Source organism: Nicotiana sylvestris, chromosome 10 (assembly GCF_000393655.2).
Source record: "Nicotiana sylvestris chromosome 10, ASM39365v2, whole genome shotgun sequence".
Lineage (NCBI taxonomy): Eukaryota > Viridiplantae > Streptophyta > Magnoliopsida > Solanales > Solanaceae > Nicotiana > Nicotiana sylvestris.
The window spans coordinates 111,911,426-111,932,731 of NC_091066.1; the positions used below are offsets into that span (position 1 = coordinate 111,911,426).

The 21,306-nt window shown below is 41.7% G+C and overlaps 2 protein-coding genes across 4 annotated transcripts in view; one reads left to right on the forward strand and one right to left on the reverse strand.

Annotated features, from left to right (window-relative positions):
- The window catches only part of LOC104210893 (sugar transporter ERD6-like 8), a 91,108-nt gene extending 80,431 nt beyond the window's left edge, over positions 1–10,677 (forward strand). For all 3 annotated transcript variants that reach the window (XM_070160680.1, XM_070160678.1, XM_070160679.1), the window contains 10 exons: positions 1,789–1,884; positions 1,974–2,054; positions 2,130–2,214; positions 2,302–2,345; positions 2,434–2,496; positions 2,635–2,694; positions 2,793–2,846; positions 2,947–3,006; positions 3,126–3,240; positions 10,254–10,677. In XM_070160680.1, the coding sequence (XP_070016781.1) occupies positions 1,789–1,884; positions 1,974–2,054; positions 2,130–2,214; positions 2,302–2,345; positions 2,434–2,496; positions 2,635–2,694; positions 2,793–2,846; positions 2,947–3,006; positions 3,126–3,240; positions 10,254–10,369 (774 nt within the window). In that variant the 3' untranslated portion in view covers positions 10,370–10,677. The remainder of the gene's footprint in view (positions 1–1,788; positions 1,885–1,973; positions 2,055–2,129; positions 2,215–2,301; positions 2,346–2,433; positions 2,497–2,634; positions 2,695–2,792; positions 2,847–2,946; positions 3,007–3,125; positions 3,241–10,253) is intronic.
- Positions 10,678–19,430: 8,753 nt separating this feature from the next.
- LOC104210894 (uncharacterized) lies at positions 19,431–20,662 on the reverse strand. The gene is made up of 2 exons (XM_070159442.1): positions 20,566–20,662; positions 19,431–20,113 (listed from the first exon to the last, which is right to left on the reverse strand). The coding sequence occupies exons 1-2, from the start codon at positions 20,660–20,662 to the stop codon at positions 19,431–19,433; spliced, it is 780 nt and encodes a 259-aa protein (XP_070015543.1).
- Between the last annotated feature and the right edge of the window lie 644 nt (positions 20,663–21,306).

Here is a 21,306-nt window from a genome sequence, read left to right on the forward strand (position 1 = left end):
GGATATCATAATTAAAGAAGGCAATAAAATACAAGGAAACAAGTCTCACCCGCATGCTTTAACCCAACAACAACGCATAAGTATTCCTCACCTCTCATATATGTTGTACACACACATTTAAACATGTAGTAAATAGGCAAACAAGTCCTAATCCCTCAAGTCAAGTTTAACCATGACACTTACCTCACTCAGCAGTCAACCCAGAGCTCTACTGGGGCCTTTCCTCTAGAATCCGCCTCCAAACCAATCGTATTTAATCACAATTGACTCGATAACGTCAAATAATGCTAAAAGAATTAATTACACTAGATAAAGTTAGGATTTTTATAATTTTCCAAAAAAGTCAAAAGAGGTCAACCCCATGACCGCTTGGTCAAAATCCGAGATTCGGACCAAAACTCATTTACCCATTCACCCCCAAGCCCAATTATGTAATTAGTTTTGAAATCCGACTCCAAATTGAGGTCTAAATCCGAATTTGCAAGATCTCCCAATTCTTCCTAAATCCCTAGTTGTCTACCATGGAAGAACAAAGATTAAGGCTAGTAATTAATGGGTGATGTTAGAAATGGAAGAAAATGAATTAAAGTATACTAACCTATGAATTGGTGATGAATATTCTCTTCAGAATCGCCTCTAGGCCGAGCTTTAATGGAAAGATGGTGAAAATGGGTGATATCCCGCTTTTGAAATGTTTTAAGGTCCGTGCGTCAGGTCTTCATCGTGTTCGCGAAGGACCTGCCGCGTTTACGAAGCACATCAGCCAAAATGGCCTACACGTCCATGAAGGCTGCTCCCCTAGTCCTTCGCGTTCGCGAGCGAATTCTCGTGTTCGCGTAGAAGAAAGCACTGATCCCCCTTTCTAGGTCCAAAGCTTACACATTCGCGAGAAGCTGGTCGCGTTACCGAAGGGTAAGTCCCCCATTCCTCCGCGTTCGTGACCCAACTATCGCATTCGCAAATCCACCCCCAACCCAATTTACTCTTTATGATCGCGGGAGTACCTTCGCTATCGCGAAGAAGAAAATACCAGATGACAGCAGAAGCTAAAGAAAACCGGAATTTCTAAGTCTGAAACACTCGTAATCTATCTGAAACTCACATGAGCCCTCGGGGCTCAAAATCAAATATGCATACAAGTCCAAAAAGATTATACGAACTCGCTCGCGCGATCAAAATACCAAAATAACACCTAGAACTACGAATCGGATACCAAATCGAATGAAATTTTTAATAAAACTTAAGAACTTTCATTTTAACAATCGGACGTCTGAATCACGTTAAATCAACTCTGTTTTGCACCAAAAATTTGCAGAAAAGTCTTAATTACCATAATAAGCCTATACCAAGATCCGGAACAAAAATCCGGACACGGTAGCAACAAAGTCAAACTTCGGTCAAACTTGATCTTTAAACCCTTAATAAACTTCTAATTTTCAACAAATTGCGATAAATCAAGCTAGGGACCTCCGAATTTGATTCCGGACATACGTCCAAGTCCCAAATCACAATACAGACCCACTGGGCTATCAAAATACGGATTCGGGTCCGTTTGCTCAAAATATTGACCGAATTCAACTCAAATGAATTTTAAGGCACGATTTTATATTTTAATCAATTTTTCACATAAAAACCTTCCGGAAAAAGACACAGACGGCAGGCGCAGGTCCTCATCACCTACACAATATAATCTGATAATCATAGATATGCCTCTATCTACTTCCCTGCATTAGTTCGCATCTCAACAAGTAAAAGGAGAAATGAATAGAAAGTAGTGTGTTGGAGCAGGCTATGAATGGAGAAGAAGAAGAAGAATTTGAAGCAGCACTAAGAAAGCTAAGAGGGAAACATGCTGACATTTCATATGAAAGGTCCACTATACAAGTACGTACATATACATACATGTTGCTCGAGGTAACAACATAAAATATGAATGAAACGACTTACTGTTTAGTGTTTGGTTTATATTACAGGAGTATTTGACCATTCTTCAAACGCTCCCCAAAGTCACATTTCTAAACTTGTTCGACAGATCCAATTATCGAGCAGTTATTGTAAGCATCTCAACCCCTTATTTTTTGTTTTGTTAAGCTAAAATTACTTATTTTTGCTCTTCTTTCTGCTTTTAGATATCTGTTGGGTTGATGGCGTTCCAGCAGTTTGTGGGAATTAACGGAATTGTTTTCTATTCTACTGAAATTTTCAAATCAGCAGGTTTGTCGTAGTTTTAACTATATTATTGTTGTTTGTTGTAGCGTCACTGTTGCCATCTTCCACTAATTACACGTGATTTGATGTCAGGTTTTAATCCCCGTCTTGGAACGATACTTTTTGGCGTCCTACAGGTTTCTGTTTTCTCATTTCTAAAAATAATTATGAAAATTCTTTGATAATTTTCTAAAAAATATAAATGTAGGTTTATTTTTCTTTCAGGTGGGAGTCACTGCAGGGGGTGCACTTTTGATAGATAGAACTGGTAGAAGACCCCTTCTAATGGTAAATATTTACAGACAAAAAGGCTGTTGAGAATTAAAATTAATCTCCCTAATTCATACTCCCCCCTTGAGTTCAACCTAATGGAAAGAGAAGGTCACATTTCTAAAACTAATGGAGTAGTATTTCTTTATTTTTCAGATGTCTGCGTCTGGCTTGCTGTTGGGGAATCTACTAATTGCATTTTCATTCTTTTTCAAGGTTAATCAATGTTATGGTTGGCGTGAGTTTAATTTTTATTTTCCCCTCTCAACTTAATCTTTTTTATAAGTATATACTGTTGTTTTATTTTCTAATAGGCTCATTCTGTGGCACCAACTTTAGTCCCCAACCTTGCAATTCTTGGCGTTTTGGTAAGACTTTGATATACAAAAGTTCATTCTATTCCTAAGTAATTACCCAAAAAAAAATATTGAACATGTCGGTTTATTTTTAAATTTGTATCGGGTACAGGTGTACATAGCCTTCTTTTCAATAGGAATGGGGGCAGGTCCTTGGCTCATTATGAGTGAGGTAACATTAATTGAAATCAACGTTTATGTTATTTTATCTTATAATAATTAAAATCAGCAAGCTATCCTTTTGATACAAGGACAAAAGAATTAAAGATGATATTTTATCTTTATGTGCAGGTATTTCCATTACATGTAAAGGGATTAGGCGGGGGTTTAGTGACATTGATGAATTGGTTTGGTTCTTGGGTTATTTCTTACACCTTCAACTTTCTCATGTTGTGGAGTTCCCATGGTAATCCCATTCAACACTTATTTCTTTGTCTGAGTTTCTTTTCCCAGAAAAAAGGAAAAACTTATATTTCAGGAGTTAATGATCGATTCTCTTATTTGATTAAAATTTCTTTGAGACTAGTAAACTGTCAAAATAATTCATATCTCAACCAACAAAAGAAATTTCTAGCTGCTTTCATTAAATATACTAGTCTTTCGTAATTACGTACAATTAGGTACCAAAGACACATTATATTGTTCTTTGTGTTTTGTCGGATACAAAAGGCAGTTTAATGCACAATTCTTTTCAATGATAAAAAAAGAAGAAATCACTTTTTTTTTCAACGGAAAATCATTAGATTGGAAATGGAGTCTAAAATATTATTTTGATTTATATATTTTAAATAGTATATTGAGTAAGATATTACAATTCTTAATCGATCAAAAGCTAGACTGAAAGAGAAAACATTACATTTAACTTACATTTGATTAGTGTTAAAGAAACAACTACGAAGAAGTGCAGTATTTCCTCAACCAATTTTAGCCTATATTCTTTTTCTTATCTAATTTAGCCTATTTCGTATAAAATCTGAAACTCCTAATAGAGTATTAAGAAGAGTAGGTGTTAGAAACTGATTTTGTTCATGTTTATCATCAAAAATTTAACATTAAAGTGAAAATTTAAAATTCTATTGTTGATGATTAAAAGCTTGAAAATTCATAAATGGAATTTTTAGGTTTATTGAAATTTTTGACAAATTGATGATTGAAGCTCATTGAAAATGTCATTTTGAAGTTGTAGTTAAATATTTGAAACTATTTGATGATGTTTTTCGTAAGTTGAAATTTATAGGAGATAAAATCCAATTTTTATATACAATATTATAAAATATTATACTTAGTGTCTAATATTGTATAATATTTTATACTACGTGTATAAATACTCGTGCAAAAAAATAAATAATAGTGGGCTATGCAGCTGAAAACTTAAAAACATGACCATATAGATGAGACGTAGTAGGTTGGATTGTACTTTTTGTGAAAATCTACTAACATCTAGAAAAAATGAATACACACGTATGAAGTACAGTTCCTAACTATATATACAAAATATATATTTACAGCTGGGTCGGATCGGACCATAAATAAGAGAACCATCAACTAGGCTGATTGGGCCATTCTCTGTTACTAGGCTGGCCCAAACTAACTTGAGGTCCAACACCCCCTCCCCCCTCCCCTGCAAGCTGGAAGGGGAGGCCATTCCAAGCTTGGATATAGAGAGCTGTTGCTGAGCACCTAGGAATGACTTGGTAAAAATATCAGCCAATTGAGAGGAAGTAGAGATGGAATTGAGCTCAATAAAGCCAGATGTCAAAGCACTGCGCACAAATGACAGTCCACCTCGATATCCTGGTAAGCTCATGAAACCTGGGTTTCTGGCAATATGCACAGCTGCCTGATTGTCACAATACACGTCCACATGGGTGAGAGAAGAAACCCCAAGCTCAGCAAGTAGCCGGAGAATCCAAGTAATCTCAGCAACATCAAGGCCCTATACTCAGCCTCAGCAGAAGACAAAGCAATAGTAGGCTGTTTCTTAGACTTCCAAGAGACAGGACAACCACCAAGAAATAGAATAAAACCACTAACTGACCTCCTCGAATCAGTACAACTCGCCCAATCAGAGTCACAATAACCTTGGAGAGAAAATGAAGAACTAGCAGAAAATAATAACCCCAAAGTGCTAGTACCAGACAAATATCTCAATACATGTAAAGCAACATTCAAATGGGGAACTCTAGGGGCAGACATGAATTGGCTTAAATGCTGGACTATAAAAGACAAATCAGGTCTAGTGTGCTGAAGATAATTCAGCTTACCCACAAGCCTCCTCCTATAAAGAGATGGATCAAGCAGAAGGTCACCAAGCTCAACAGACAATTTAACATGAGGGTCAAGAGGAGCCACCACTGAAGAGACATTAGAACAATGGAACTTAGATAGGAGGTCCATGATAAACTTGCATTGACAAACCAGGAAACCAGTAGACTGCCGGGTGATCTTCAGTCCAAGAAAATAATGAAGCTCACCAAGATCTTTGATCTTGAATTCAGCATCCAGAAATTGCTTAAGGGCGATGATCTCAGACAGATTATCACCAACAAGAATATCATCAACATACACAACAACAACAATTAAAGAACCATCAACCAACTTAGTAAATAAAGAGTAATCATTCAGACTAGCATGAAAACCTCTAGATTGCAATGCTAAAGATAATTTGGCGTACCATTGTCGAGATGCTTGCCTAAGTCCATAAAGGGACTTGTTCAACCTGCAAGCTAGAGTAGTGGAGGAAGAGGAAATAGATTGGACAGAAAGACCTTGAGGAATCTTCATGAACACCTCTTCATCTAAGTCCCCATGTAAAAAGACATTATTTACATCTAACTGAAAAATCGTCCAATTTCTTTTAGTAGCTACAGATAACAGATATCTGATTTTTGTTAATTTGACCACATGGGAAAAAGTTTAGTAAGATCAATACCCTCATGTTGATTTTCCCCTCTAATGACTAATCGAGCCTTGTACCTCTCAACTGACTCATCAGCCTTCTGTTTAATCTTATATACCCACTTACAAGGAATGACTTTCTTCCCAGGAGGAAGAGGCACTATCTCCCAAGTGTTATTGGCTTCTAGGGCTTGAAACTCTTTCAATATGGCATCCTGCCAAGCAGGATGGCCCACAACTTGATGATAGAACCGAGGTTCTAGCAAACAAGCCTCATCAGATAAAAGAGAAGGTTTAGACTTAGAAACAATGGTGCATACATAATCCTTCAAATAAGCAGGAGTTTGATATGGTCTTAGTGACCTCCTTAGATGAGGAGTAGAATCAGAAGAAGATGCAGAAGGAAAAGATGTTGAAGAGGGAGTAGGAGAAACAGATGTAGAGGAAAGAGTAAGATCAGGAGGAACTACAGGAGTAGGAGAAACTGGGGAAGTAGAGAAAGAAGGGGAAATAAATGAGAAGAAGAAGATGATGACATAGAGAATGGAAAGATATGCTCATGAAAAACTACATCTCTAAAATGAAAGATGACTAAGGAAGAAAGATTCAGTAGTTTGTAGGCTTTCTTTTCAGGACTATAACCAAGAAAAACAGAAGAGATGGTTTTGGATTTAAATTTGTCTCTATAAAGTTTTGGTACAGAAGAAAAAGCTAAGCATCCAAATATTCTGAGATGAGTGAAAGAAGGAAAAGTACCATACAATAGCTGAAAAGGTGACTTATTTGTAGCAATGGGGAAGGAAATCTGTTTATTAGATATGTAGCTGTCAAAATACATTCACCCCAATACTTGACAGGAAATTTAGATTGGAAAAGAAAAGCCCTACAGTTTCTAATAAATGCGTATGTTTTCTTTCTACAACACCATTTTGCTGAGGTGTGTGTGGACATGAAGTTTGGTGGAGGATCCCTTGAGCAGAAAAGAAAGAAATTCTCTCAGAACTAGAACCCAATTCAAAAGCATTGTCAGACCTAATGACTTTAACATGACAACCAAATTGGGTTTGAATCATAAGGACAAAAGATTTAAGTATAGTAAGAGCATTTGATTTAGATGATAACAAATGAGTCCATGTTGCCCTGGTAAAATCATCCACAAAGGTAATGAAATATATATATATATTCATTATAGGTGTGAGTGTGATAGGGTCCCCAAAGATCAACATGAACTAGCTGAAATAGTAGTCTTTCTTGCCTGGCCATGGGACAAATAGGGCACAAGAAGGACTGTTTCTTAGGTGGTTTATCAGATTGAAAAGGGATATTTTTCAAAAAAGGTACATGACCCAACCTCAAATGCCAAATATGATTAAGAGACAATGTAGAAGGTAAAGTATGAACAGTATTATCAGGTAATGAAATAGACTCAAAATTGAAATCAGAACTACTCTTATTAGAATCACCAAGGATGGCAGTTATGGTATTTACAAAAGCAGAATCACATTAATCAATGGGAGAAAGAGTATCCGAATGTAGAAGGTATAACCCTTTCTGAAGTCTACCAAAAATCAGTGACTTCTACAGAAAAGGGCCCTGCAACAAGATACAAGAAGTAGGTGTGAATAGTGCATAATTAGTTAGGTATAATAGCAATTCAGACAAAGAAATCATATTATAATGAAAAGAATGAACAAAAAGTACATTAGGAAGAGAAATATCAGAAGATAAAGAAAGTGTTCCAGTACAGGTTACTTTAACCTTGTAACCATTGGGAAGAGTTACAAGATAGGGAAAAATTAGAGGTTTAATATCTCTAAGAAGTGATTTATACGGTATCATATGATTAGTAGCACCAGAGTCTATAATCCAAACACTACTCTCTATACTAGAGACATTGCAAGCAAGAATACCATCAGAACTAGTAGTAGTAGAGGAGATCTTAGATTGTTGGATAAAAGAAATGAGTTGGTCATATTCTTCCTTAGAAAACATATGGCCTCCAACATCAGTTTGAAGCATTTTAGAACCATCTGTTCCAGAATTCTGAGAATGCCCTGCCACTTGAAAGCCATAAACTTGAGAACATGCAACATTTCTCTTTAGTCTGATTCCAGAACCAGGTGGATAGCCATGTAGTTTATATCACTTCTCAATAGAATGACCAGGCTTTTTACAATACTTGCAAATCAGGCTAGAATTAAATTTCCCAAAAGGATCAAAATTGACTCTCTGGGTGTATGGTTTTTGAACTCCAGTAGAAATTTGTTTCTGAACTGCAGCACTAAAAGATGCAGACTCTGAACTGAAAGAGGGAATTGAAGTTTTAGCATCTGCCTGACTCTCATCTTCAATCAGAATTGCATGTACAGTATCTATATCTGGAAGAGGCTTCATCATCAAAATATTTCTTCTCACATTAGAGTAGTTCTGATGTAAACCCATTAGAAATTGGTGGACTTTTTGGTCTTCTTCTATCTTCTGAAAGGCTTCTTTGCACCCACATATACAAGGAGGATAGGATATAGAGAATGCTAGCTCATCCCAGAGTTTCTTAATCATATTGAAATAAGATGCTATGTTGGGAGATCATTGAGAGATGGAAGAGATTTCCTTGCATATCTAAAACATTTTACTTCCATTTGGCTTTCCATAGCGGTGCTCTATTTCCTTCCATAAATTTTCAGCTGATTCTGTGTACATAACACTCTCTCTAATTTCCATGTCCAAACTATTCAGAATCCAAGCAGTGACCATATCATTACATCTACACTAAGGCTCATACAAAGGAGAATCTGCACTAGGTTTAGGAGTAATTCCATTAATCAATCCTAGCTTGTTCTTACACGAGAGGCCTATCAGCATTCCTCTACGCCAACTCCCACAACCCAAACCATTGAATGTAGTAGCAACAACAACAGTTCTAGGAGATTGGATGGATACAGATATAATGGGTGCAAAGGTTCCACAGGAGAAGTAGTGGACTCAGATGATGTAGATGATGCACTTATATTCGAAATACCGCTAGTAGTACTCATCGTAATTATTGAAAAATTAGGGTTTCAGAAAATTTTGAAAGCTAGTAACAATTAATCACAATCAACCAAGTATAGAGGAAGTAACAGTACCAAAATCCCTCAGTAGCATAGAAAAGAAAGAGATCCAAGCTAATTCACCGTGAAAAACAAAAAATGGAGCTCCGATGCAACCTTCACCGGAAAAACAGAACGTGGAGAATCTGATCCCAAGGGTACTATCGGACGAACCGTAGTGTTGTAATCTATCGAGTTATGTGATCTGATACCATGCTAACATCTGGAAACGAGATCAATTTGTGGAAATTCGTAAAAGCAAACCCTAACTCTCAGATGCAATATGAAGAACAGTAGAGAGAAAATTATCTGATCAATTTTATTGATGCAATGAAAAAATGAATGCACACCTGTGAAGTAAAGTTCCTAACTATATATACAAAATATATATTTACAGCAGGGTCGGGTCGGACCATAAATTAGAGAACCATCAACTAGGCTGATTGGGCCGTTCTCTGTTACTAGGCTGGCCCAAACTGACTTGAGGTCCAACAAAATCTCTCTTAGTTAAATTGATTTAAAATCTAAAAACTTGGTAGAAGTTGTGCAAAATAACATTACAAGCAGACGCGGATCCAGAATTTGATGTTTATGGATTCCTATAACGACCTCAAGTATTTAGTGGGTTCACAGTCAAATATCTATAGATATTAAACGGATTTCTTAATATAAATACGGAAAAGGCATAAAAATGTCACTCAACTAACATAAATGGCGTATCTATGCCATCCGTTAAAAGATCGCCCTATTCATGCCACTAACGTTATATTTTTGGCCTATTTATGCCACTAACGTTATATTTTTGGCCTATTTATGTCATTGTCGACTAACAGTTCTATTTTCTGATTTTTAAATAATAAGAATTAATTTTTCGACCCCACCTTTGCCACATGTCTTTATATTACTGGTTCTTCTTTACCTGACCCTACATTTCTTTTAATCCTGATTATGTATAATTATCCATGCCCAACCCGATAAAATCCAACTATTTTTTAACCCAGCCCTTAATTCCTCATCACGACCAGATAAGATCAATGTTCAAAAGTATAACGTTAGTGGCATGAATAGGATGACCTTTTAACGGATGATATAGATAGGCCATTTATGTTAGTTGAGTGGTATTTTTACGCCTTTTTTGATATAAATATAGAGTTTGGACAAAAACTGCTAAGTTCACGGGAACCCACAAGCTTAAGGCTAGATTCGCCTGTATAATATCAAATTTTTTGAAACGGTTAAAATAGAAAGAGTGTCATGCAAATTGAGATAGTACTAAGATGTTGAGAAGGCTTGATTGACTAGGTGTTGCTTTCAGCTCATCAGATATTAGATAATTATATAAACTCATAACTGTATGAGAAAATACGTTTGTTTTTTAAAATACAAGGCGATGGATAATGTCATTTCCTCTTCTTTTTTTCTTTATATGCAGGAACGTTTTTCCTATATGCATTTGTTTGCCTACTTGCTGCGATCTTCATCTACCAAATGGTCCCTGAAACAAAAGGCAGAAGGCTCGAAGAGATTCACGCTTCACTCAATTCATGAGCTGAAAGTAATCAAGGAGGAAAAAGGAAATTGATTTCTATTAAAAATGCAACGGTTACATTTGGCCTCATAATATTTGGTCGAGTGATAATTCTTGAAGAAATTGGAAGGAGTTCAAAGGATGTTGCACGTCAACTAAGTCGTGTATACTAGCATTGAAGAATTAATACCACCAAAAAAAAGGAAAAAGAATTGAAGAATTAAAAATATCTTCTTCGATTCACTAAAATTTCTTAGAATAAATCAAAGTAAAGTTGTAATACCCTTGTCAATTATATAGTAATTGATTGTGCAAATTAATTATGAAAGAGGTGATTTACATGTGGTTGAATGTTAACTTCTGATTTTGAGTGTGTTTGATCATATTGGATGTTGTCTGGGAAAGATTAAATTATATAAGTGTCACGACCCGGAATCCTGTTTGACTTAAAAGATGTTAAATTCTTTTTGGACAAATCAATTAAAGATGAAGGGATAAATCGTAGTTGAAGATAATAAACTCTAGGTTTATAATAATAGAGAGAAGTGAGTTGTCAATATTCTTTTCATTCAAGGCTGGTGAGTTTTTTATAAAGTCCCCCTTTTTACAAGACTTTCAACCTTCTTATATACTAACGAGTTTCTTCCAAACACAGAATCGAGAAGTAAAGAATTATCTAAGGAATATTCTCTAGGTCTCCTAATGGGCTGATTCTACTGTCGAGGTCATGTTGTCTCTTTTTTACTACAAGGTTGTATCTCTCTAGGCGTCGACTCGCAGGTACTCGGTCATTTGTCGTGCTCGCTGTAGGTCGTGGTCAATCAAATTCGGACCCATACAGTTAGTCCCTCCGCTCATCGAGGACGCGACCGGGTGCGTCCTCGATGAGCGGACTCTATGCTTTCCTTGGGAGGAATTTGACCCGTTGGGATGTTGCGACGCGGCCAACGAGAGTTGGCTATCATGTTCGGCGGAGCACCAAAGAGCACACGCCACCCGGGGGTGACATCAGCTTTATGTGCATTATCATTACGCGAATTTTCGAGGCAAGGACTGACGGTTTGGCGCTTTGATTCTTGCCCTGATTTGAAGCCTTCCGCCTTGATTCTAGCGCTATACAACCCTATAAATAGATGAAAGGTTCGATTTTTTGAAAAACTTTAGCCACTCCCTCTCGATAACCTCTCAGTCTTCTTCATTTGCTCTTACACCTTCTTGTCCCCGCTTCCATTCCTTGCCGGAAGTTTTCTTCTTTTTCACTCCCTTTGTGTATCCACTCTTATACACGAAATTATGCCAAGGTCTCGTCGTGCTAATGAGGAGGTTCCTGAAGCCGCCCCGTCAACCACAACGCCTCTTTCCGGCAGCGGGGAGGTAGAGGTAGAAGAGGGTGATAGCCCTCTTACGGTGGAGGCGCTACTACCGAGGTGTCCCCTATCCCGGAGTGATTTCCTCAAAGATCTGCCCCTTACTCCGAACCCCGTACTTTTTGAGATGAAGCAGGTTCACCTAACGCCTTCCGCATAAAGTACGGTATTCCCGCCTATGTAGAGATGATTCTGGCGGGGGAAGATTACGTTGACGTTCACAGGCTTGGGTACTGTGCTTTCTACGAGTATCCTTTTGTGATCGGTTACACCCTTCCTTTCTTCCCTCTAGCGGAAGAATTCTGCAGATTTTACCAGGTTTGCCCGGCTCAGCTTTCGCCTTACACGCTTAAGGTGCTTCTGCTATTGACTAAGTATGCAGAGTTGGCGGAATGTAGCGTCTTCGTCCACCATCTTTTGCACTTATTCACACCTGGCTTCCTCAGGGGCACCATGGTGAACTTGAGACTTTGTGGTACAAAAGGGCTGGTGGTCGGTACGGATGACCGGGTGAGCCATAAATTTTGGCACAATTACTTCTTTACCAAAACTGAACACGTCGTTTCGGACCCCGCCGGATTTCCGAAGCGATGGAACAAAACTCGTAAGTACCGCCGTCCATAACGTCTCCCTATTTTTTGTAATTATTGTAACTTTTTCTCATTTGTCATTTCGCAGCTATGGGCCGCCCGCCTCGCCCCATTGCGGGTCTCAAGAACTAGGCAGTTCGCCTACTTCCTCATGCAGAGGAAATTCGGACTTGTTCTGCCTTCGTGCAACGTTATGGCCCTAGGGTGTCCTCAGGTAAGAACCTGCTCTACTACCTCATTGGCCATACGACCCTGCTTAACCGTATGACCCTTTGTGATGGCAGGTCGGGGAGCTTCTAGACGGAGGGCACCAGTTCCCGCTTTTAGACAAGCCATTGCTACTGCGGACACATGATTTATCTTATGTGAGTCTGTTCAGCAAAGCCGTCCTCAACTTACTCAATTGGGAGATTCGTCTCGAACTGTGGCCACGAGGGAAGAAGCCTCATTGGTATCGGCCTCACATCCCGTCGATGAATCTTCTAACGGTGACGAGCTGTTAGAGTGGAAAAGGAGAAGGTTGGAGCTGGGAAAGGGCATGGCTACCGATGCTGACGGCAGCGGAGCCTCCCGGATAGCCCTAGTGCCCATATTTATGGCTGATACCATTTTGTCGGGAAGGTCTCCCCGAGTGGAAAGAACTGGCCCGGGGGCCGGTTCAGTGCGCTCCATTGAAGGTGGCGCATCATCTAATGTTGGAGGACCTTGTATCGAGGATGACGACTCAGGTTCGGATATCGACCCGGAGGATATCAGTGAATTTTTGGGTCGCCACACCCATGTGGAGGTTAGGATAGATGGATCTGACCGTCATGTAGTAGTCCCGGGGAGCTACAACTTGCTGCTGAACAGCAAGCAGGTTGCGTCGGCCCTCGCTCCTCTTTGTGTCGCTCCTGAAAGCGAGACGCTTGGAGCGATGAGTGACGCGGAGTTGTCTCAGAAGGTCGCCGGTATGGCCCTGCAAGTAGGTTCCCTTTTCTTCTCTTTTTTGTCGTGAGGTCGTTGTGATAGTTGGCGTTGTGTATTTTATTTTTTAACTCTGCCCTTCTCTTTTGTCAGACCCTCGTCTTGGAGGTGGAGAGGGAGCATCGTGAACGAAAGAGGATGGGCCTCTATAAGAAGATGTTGTCGAAGTATCATCAGTATCGTGCTAAACATCGGGCGACGTCTGACATCTATCATCAGGATCCCGAGTTCTAGGTGTTTCGCAACGGGCTTAAGCAGCGGGAGGACCAATTGGAGCGTAGGATAGAGGAGCTGAAGGAGAGGGACGAGGAGCTTGTGAGGGCTATCGCCCGTAATAGCGAATTATAGGCCTTCCTTAAGGCGAAGGAGGGTGAGCTTGAGTTCAGTATAGGGTAATGGCTGAGAATGCCGACTTAAAGCTGAAGGTGGCCGACTTGACCGCCGAGTTGAATGTTAAGGCAGCGTAGGTCGACGGGCTCAAGGGACAGCTGAACGCAGTGCTGATAAGTTGGCGGCCACTATTTCTGAGTCGGTATCTTTGGAGGATGATCTCCGCATTTCCAGGTCGGAACTTACTAGGGAGAGGGAAGCCTCCGGTCTTCAAATCGAAGGGCTCGAAGGGCGTATTAGGGAGCTAGAGGCGGAGTTAGCCGCATTGTAGGGGCAAATGGCTTCGCTGAGGGCGGAGGAGACAAATCGATGTTCTCAGCCTTCTACGTCTCGTGCCTCAGCCGATTAGGGCTCGCCTCGTCGCTTGTATGAGTTGTGGGTCCATGCGGAGGCTCGGCTCGATGTGTATAAGGCTTTTCATGCCGAGGGCAGGGCAACGGAGGCGGAGGTTCAGGCGGTGCATGCTGAGGCACGTGCAGCTTGTGAGTCATGTCAATACAACCCCCTTACTCCTGACGGGGAAGGTATCAATTCTGATGACGCGAATCACCTTGCTGCGGATTCGTGGTATGAAGATGCTTACCTCGCTAGGGATGATGTGTAGTCTTGGTTTGTATTTTACTTTTGCTTAGGAATTTTTGGCATGGGCCGTACTAGGGCCTCTTTGTAAGGGCAAATGTAAATGATATTTTGCTGTAATGTATATTTTATTTTCACCAGTTTGTTTGTTTGTTGTTTTTTCCTTTTGCTTATTGTATATGATACTGACGCCCTTGGCTATTGGGACATTGTTTCGAACTGCCGTCGAAGTAGGATCCCATCGTGGTTTGAACGAGGTCGGTCTTAAACTTTTGTCAATGATGGCCTTGGCCATTGGGATGTTGCTTCGAACTGTCGTCGAAGTAGGATCACGTCGTGGTTCGAACGAGGTCGAACTTAAACTTTTGTCGATGGCCTTCGCCAATGGGATGTTGCTTCAAACTATCGTCGAAGTAGGATCCCATCGTGGTTCGAACGAGGTCAAACTTAAACTTTTGTCGATGGCCTTGGCCATTGGAATGTTGCTTCAAATTGTCGTCGAAGTAGGATCACATCGTGGTTCGAACGAGGTCAAACTTAAACTTTTGTCGATAGCCTTGGCCATTGGGATGTCGCTTTGAACTATCGTCGAAGTAGGATCCTGTCGCGGTTCGTACGAGGTCGAACTTAAACTTTTGTCGATGGCCTTGGCCATTGGGATGTTGCTTTGAACTGTCATCGAAGTACGATCCCGTCGTGGTTCGAACGAGGTCGAACTTAAAATTTTGTCGATGGCCTATTCCATTAGGATGTTGCTTCGAAATCTCATCGAAGTAGGATCCCGTCGTGATTAGAATGAGGTCGAACTTAAACTTTTGTTGATGGACTTGGCCATTGGGATGTTTCTTCAATATGCCGTCGAAGTAGGATCCCGTCGTGGTTCAAACGAGGTCAAACTTAAACTTTTATCGATGGTCTTGGCCATTGGGATGTTGCTTCGAACTATCTTCGAAGTAGGATCCTGTCGTGGTTCGAACGAGGTCGAACTTAAACTTTTGTCGATGGCCTTGGCCATTGGGATGTTGCTTCAAACTGTCGTCAAAGTAGGATCCCGTCATGGTTCGAACGAGGTCAAACTTAAACTTTTGTCGATGACCTTGTCCATTTGGGATGTTGCTTCGAACTGTCATCGAGGTAGGATCCCATCATGGTTCGAACGAGGTCGAACTTAAACTTTTGGAGATAGTTGTATTCCCGTAGGAAGATATCACATGTCGACGATGTCGAACTTTGATTTATGTCGATGGTTGCATTCCCATAGGAAGACTATTTGTGACTAATGGAGATTTGATTCTGTACATACAATGGAGATTCGATTCCGCTCATGCAATGGAGATTTGATTCTGTACATGCAATGGAGATACGATTCTGCTCATACAATGGAGATTCGATTTTGTACATACAATGGAGATACAATTCTGCTCATACAATGGAGATTCGATTCTGTACATACAATGGAGATATGATTCCGCTTATACGATGGAGATTTTGATTATCCATATGTAGTCCCTTTATTGCTTCGATCCGGATATCGTATCGATGGGTCGAGGTAATGAACAACACGTTGATCCGTAAAGCATCCCCCTCGTCACCTCGTTAAAAACCTCCCTGGGAAAACCCTATTGGGACAAAATACGGGTAAGGAAAAAAGAGTACAACTTAGGTGACGCCTTCTTTTAAAGTGGAAGTACTTGAGCTGGGCGATGTTCCAGTTGTTTTGGAGTAGTTAAACCTCCATTGTTTCTAGCTGGAACGCTCCTTTGTTTGCTGCTGCCACTATCTTATATGGTCCATCCCAGTTTGTTCCCAATTTTCCTTCATTAGGGTCCTTCGATGCTTGTGTTTTGGCCTTGAGGACGTAGTCGCCAATTTTGAGTGGTCGCACCTTGGCTCTCTTGTTGTAGTATCTCTCTACTTGTTGCTTCTGGGCTACCATTCTTACGTGGGCCATGTCTCTTCGTTCTTCAGCTTCATCCAGATCTTGTAGCCTACTTTCGTCTTTGTCTGTTCCGCTCTCATTAGAGTATCTTAAGCTGGGCTCCCCGACCTCGACAGGTATAACTGCGTCGGCTCCATAGACCAATGAGTATGGCGTTTCTCCTGTGCTGGATTTTGGCGTAGTGCAGTATGCCCATAATACTTCAGGTAGTAGTTCAGGCCATAGCCCTTTGGCTTTCTCATACTTCTTTTTCAATATGTTCAGTATTACTTTATTGGAGGATTCGGCTTGGCCATTGACGGCAGGGTGGTATGGCGTGGAGAGTATTCGTTTGATGTGCTATATTTCGAAAAACTCAGTCATTCTTTTTCCAATGAATTGAGGTCCGTTGTCGCAGCTGATTTCCTTGGGGATTCCAAAATGGCATATAGTATTTTTCCATATGAAGGCGATGACCTTCTGTTCCTGTATCTGAGTGTATGCACCTTCTTCCACCCATTTAGAGAAATAGTCAATTAAAACCAAAAGGAAGCGTACCTTACCTCGTCCCGCTAGGAGGGGGCCGTTAATGTCCATTCCCTATTTTATGAATGGCCAAGGCGAAGTGACGGAATGGAGGAGTTCTCCCGCTTGATATATCATGGGAGCATACTTTTGACATTGCTCACACCTTCGGACATAGTCTGTGGTTTCGTTTTTTATGGTAGGCCAATAGTAACCGGCGCGGATGAGGCATCGAACGAGGGTGCGGTTTCCCATGTGGGCTCCGCAATGCCCTTCGTGTACTTCTTATAGTACTTTCCTTGTTTGGTGTGGTCCCAGACATTTAGCTAGGGGACCGTCGAACATTCTTTTGTAGAGATCATTGTTTATTAGGTTGTATCGGGCCGCCTGTACCCGGAGTTCTTTGGCTTCCTTTTTGTCTTGTGGAAGCGTTCCATCCAGAAAATAGGCTATGAAGCAGTTATGCCAAACTTAAGTTAAGTTTATAGATTGTACCTCGACGTGGTCGATTGAGGAATGAAGGAGTGTGACCACGTTTTCTTTGTTGATATTCTTGGTGGCTGTAGCCAGTTTAGCAAGGCCATCTGCTTCTATGTTTTGTGCCCTGGGTATTTGGTCGAGGTGGCACTCATCGAACTCTGGCAGTAGTTTATGGATTTTCGATTGGTATCTTTGTAGCCTCTGGTCTTTAATTTGGAAAGTCCCGATGACCTGGTTCACCACGAGTTGGGAGTCGCAGTGGAGGACGAGTCGTCAAGCGCCATACTTGAGGGATGACTTCAAACCTGCAATTACAGCTTCATACTCGGCCTCGTTGTTAGTCATCTCGGGGCATCGTATGGACTGGCAAATCACTTCGCCCGTAGGGACCTCGAGGACGAGTCTCAGTCCCGATCCCGAGGCATTAGAGGCACCATTGGTGTAGAGGACCCAGAGGTCGGTATGTGTGGAGGCGCAGAGTGCTTCTTGTTCTGCCTCGGGCAATATCTCCGTGCTGAAATCAGCGACAAAGTCTGCGAGCACCTGCGACTTGATGGCAGTTCGCGGTTGGTATGTTATGTCGTGCTCGCTTAATTCTATGGCCTATTTGGCGAGTCTACCCGATAGTTCGGGTTTGTGTAGGATACCTCTTAGGGGGAAGGTCTTTACTACTTTTAAGGGGTGACATTGAAAATACGGTCTAAGCTTCCGTGAAGCCACGACCAGTGCCAGAGCTAGCTTTTAAAGGTGAGGGTACCTTGTCTCGGCATCGATTAAAGTTTTGTTGATATAATAAATCGGAGATTACGTACCTTTATTTTCACAGACCAAGACTGCACTTACCGCAACTTCGGAAACTGCCAAGTATACGAGCAGACACTCGCTTGGATCCGCTTTGACGAGTAGTGGCGGCAAAGATAGATACGCCCTTAGTTTTCTCAGGGCGTCGACACATTTCTCATTCCATTGCAGCCCACGGTCTTTTCTCAACACATTGAAGAATTTGTGGCATCTATCTGAGGATCGTGAAATGAACCTTGATAGGGCGACTATTTTCCCCGTTAGTTTCTGCACCTGCTTTTTGCTGGTCAGTACCTCCAGTATCGCATCGATGGCTTTGATTTGATTCGGGTTGACTTCGATTCCTCTACGCGACACGAGGAAACCTAGGGATTTTCCCAAGGCCACGCTGAAGGTGCACTTCTCCAGATTTAACTTTATCTCGTACTGCCTCAATATCTCGAAGGCTTCTTTCAAATGGCTAATGTGATCTTCCTTTTTTGCCGACTTTACCAGCATATCATCAATATAGACCTCCATGGTCTTACCGAGCTGCTTTTTGAACATTTTGGTGACTAACCTCTAGTATGTGGCTCCTGTGTTCTTAAGCCCGAACGACATCACTTTATAGCAGTAAGTCCCTTGATGAGTGATAAAAGTAATCTTTTCTTGATCCTCTTCAGCCATTAGAATTTGGTTGTAACTGGAGTAGGCGTCCAAGAAACTCAACAATTCATGCCCCGCTGTCCCATCGATCAGTTGGTCGATATGGGGTAACGGGAAGGAGTCTTTTGGGCATGCTTTGTTTAGGTCGGTGAAGTTCACACACATTCGCCATTTCCCGTTCTTCTTTTTGACCATGACCACATTGGTGACCCATTAGGGGTATTTTGATTCTCTGATGGAATCATTGGCGAGTAATTTATACACTTTTTCGCTGACCACCTCATTGATTGCGGCATTGAGCTTTCTCCTCATTTGCTGTACCGGTGGATAGAGTAGATCGACATTCAGTCTATGAGTGGCGACGTCCTTTGGGATTCCTAGCATATCTGAGTGGGAGAAGGCAAATAAATCGGCGTTGTTAGTTAAAATTTTACGATACTTACCTAGCTCTGAGAGGTTGTGCCCTATGTAAGCCTTTTTTGTATTGTCGACATCGTCCAATTGGATGGGGTCAAGATCCTCTATAGTTGCCTTGCAGGCTTCTACGATATTCGGGTCTTTGATGGCCTCTGTTTGTGGGTCGGGTTTGGTTCTCGACATGACTGATTGCTATGCCTCCGCACTTGCTCCTTTCAGTTATTTGGTGTGCGTGCAATCTTGGGCGATTCGATAGCATTCTTGCGTGGTGCGTGGCTCACCTCGGATGCTGAATATTCCCTAGGGGTGGGAAATTTAATCACTTGATAAAAGCTTGAGGGAACGGCCTGCATGGCGTGTATCCATGGTCGCCCTATAATGGCGTTGTAGGTTGTTTCCTGGTTCATGATGTGGAATGTTGTCTCCAGGTGACTCCTCCCGCTAGTACAGGTAGCACTATTTCTCCGGAAGTCCGTTCTACTACATTGTTAAAACCCGTTAGTGTTATGAAATGCGGTACTATTTTATCCTCGAGCCTCATTTGCATGAGAACTCTCAGGTGAACAGTACACACTCCTCTTCCGTCATCTACCATGATTCTTTTTACATCTGTATCAGCGATGCGTAAAGTTATAACCAAAGCAACATAGTGAGGCAAAGACAAACCGTCAGCATCTGACTTATCAAAGATGATATTGTCTTCGAAGTCATCATACCGTTTGTGTGCGACCGTCCGTTTAAGTTTATGCGTGGTGGTGAACATCACATGGTTGATTACCATGTCGTCGCCACCGCCGATAATCATCTGTATGGTGCGTGCTGGCGATGGTGGCTTTGGAGAACCTTGAGATAGGTCACGTCCTCGGGCGAAGTTGGCTCTTCCTTTGTTGCTCAGCAGTTCTTTCAGATACCCCTGGTTCAGCATCCTGACTACTTCTTGCCATAGACCTATGCAATCCTTGGTCTTATGTCCTCTTTCTTGGTGGAATTCGCAGAGGACGTTGGACCTCCTAGTACTTGGGTTCAATTTCATTTTTTGTGGCCATTGTACCTTCGTGCCCAGCTTCTCTAGTGCGTACACTATCTCTGAAGGGGAAACACAAAAATTATGAGCAGATAGTAGTGGAGGTATACCTCTTTCATTTTGGAGGGGCGCAGTATGAAGCGGCAAGGCTTCCACGTGTCGGGGGGTGCGTTGGATGTTCGGATATAGGGCTGATGTCTTTCTCAGTTGAAGCACGGTGGTTGATCTCTTCGCCCGTCATTACGTCAATCTCTCCTTGTCTCGGTTTGGACCAATGTTAATCGCTAAAGTGGCTCGTTCAGGTCGTCCTCATCTGCCCTTACCTCAGCGCAGTAGGCATTGTGAATTTCTTCCCATGTGGTAGGGGGATACTTCATGAGTCTACTGAGCAGTTTTCTGGTCGCTTTTGATCCGTTCCTGTTTCACCCATTTTGAAAGGCTGCTACTGCCATCCCTTTTGACACGTTTGGTAGGCTCATCCTTACTCTGTTGAATCGGGCTAGGAAATCCCAACGTCCCTCGCCTGTCGTTTGTCTGACGGAGAAGATATCATTGACCCTAGCTTCAGCCTTCTTCGCCCCTGCATGAGCGGTGGCGAATTTGTCTGCCATCTCTTTGAACGTCGCTATCGATCGTGCTGGTAGCTAGGAGTACCATGTCAATGCTCCCCCTGTCAAGGTCTCACCGAACATTTTTAGCAGCATAGATGGTACCTATTCCTTTGATAGATCATTGCCCTTTACCGGTCCATGGTCCCATCATATATTTTCAAGTATGGTGGCATCTTGAAAGTTTTTGGGATAGGGTGAGGAGCATCCCCTTCGCTGTACAGTTGTTCGACGAATCGGCCCACATCGCATTTGGTAATAGCTCGGGGCGCCTGGTATTTTGTCAACCCTCTCCTGATGCTCCTTCATTTGATCATGGAGTGTTTTGTTCTCGTTTTCCATCTCTTCCATTTTCTTTAAGATGGCCATGAGTGCATCGTCACCTGCATCCGTGACAGTGCGGGTGTTACCCGTTCGTGTAGTGCTCGGCTTATTGGTGGTAGCTGCGATTTTTGTAGGCGGCAAGTTTTCGACATCTCTTTGAGGGGGTTTTTTGAGCATGTTGCTCAGAGCACTTGTCAACCACTCTTCTAGCAGCTTTTTGACTGCTGGTGGTGTTTCCCCCGCCATGGACGTTGAAGCTCCCATTTCGTGTAAGACCATTAGATCCCCGTATGGAGAAGGTGAGATCTCTCCCTCTGGTGTAA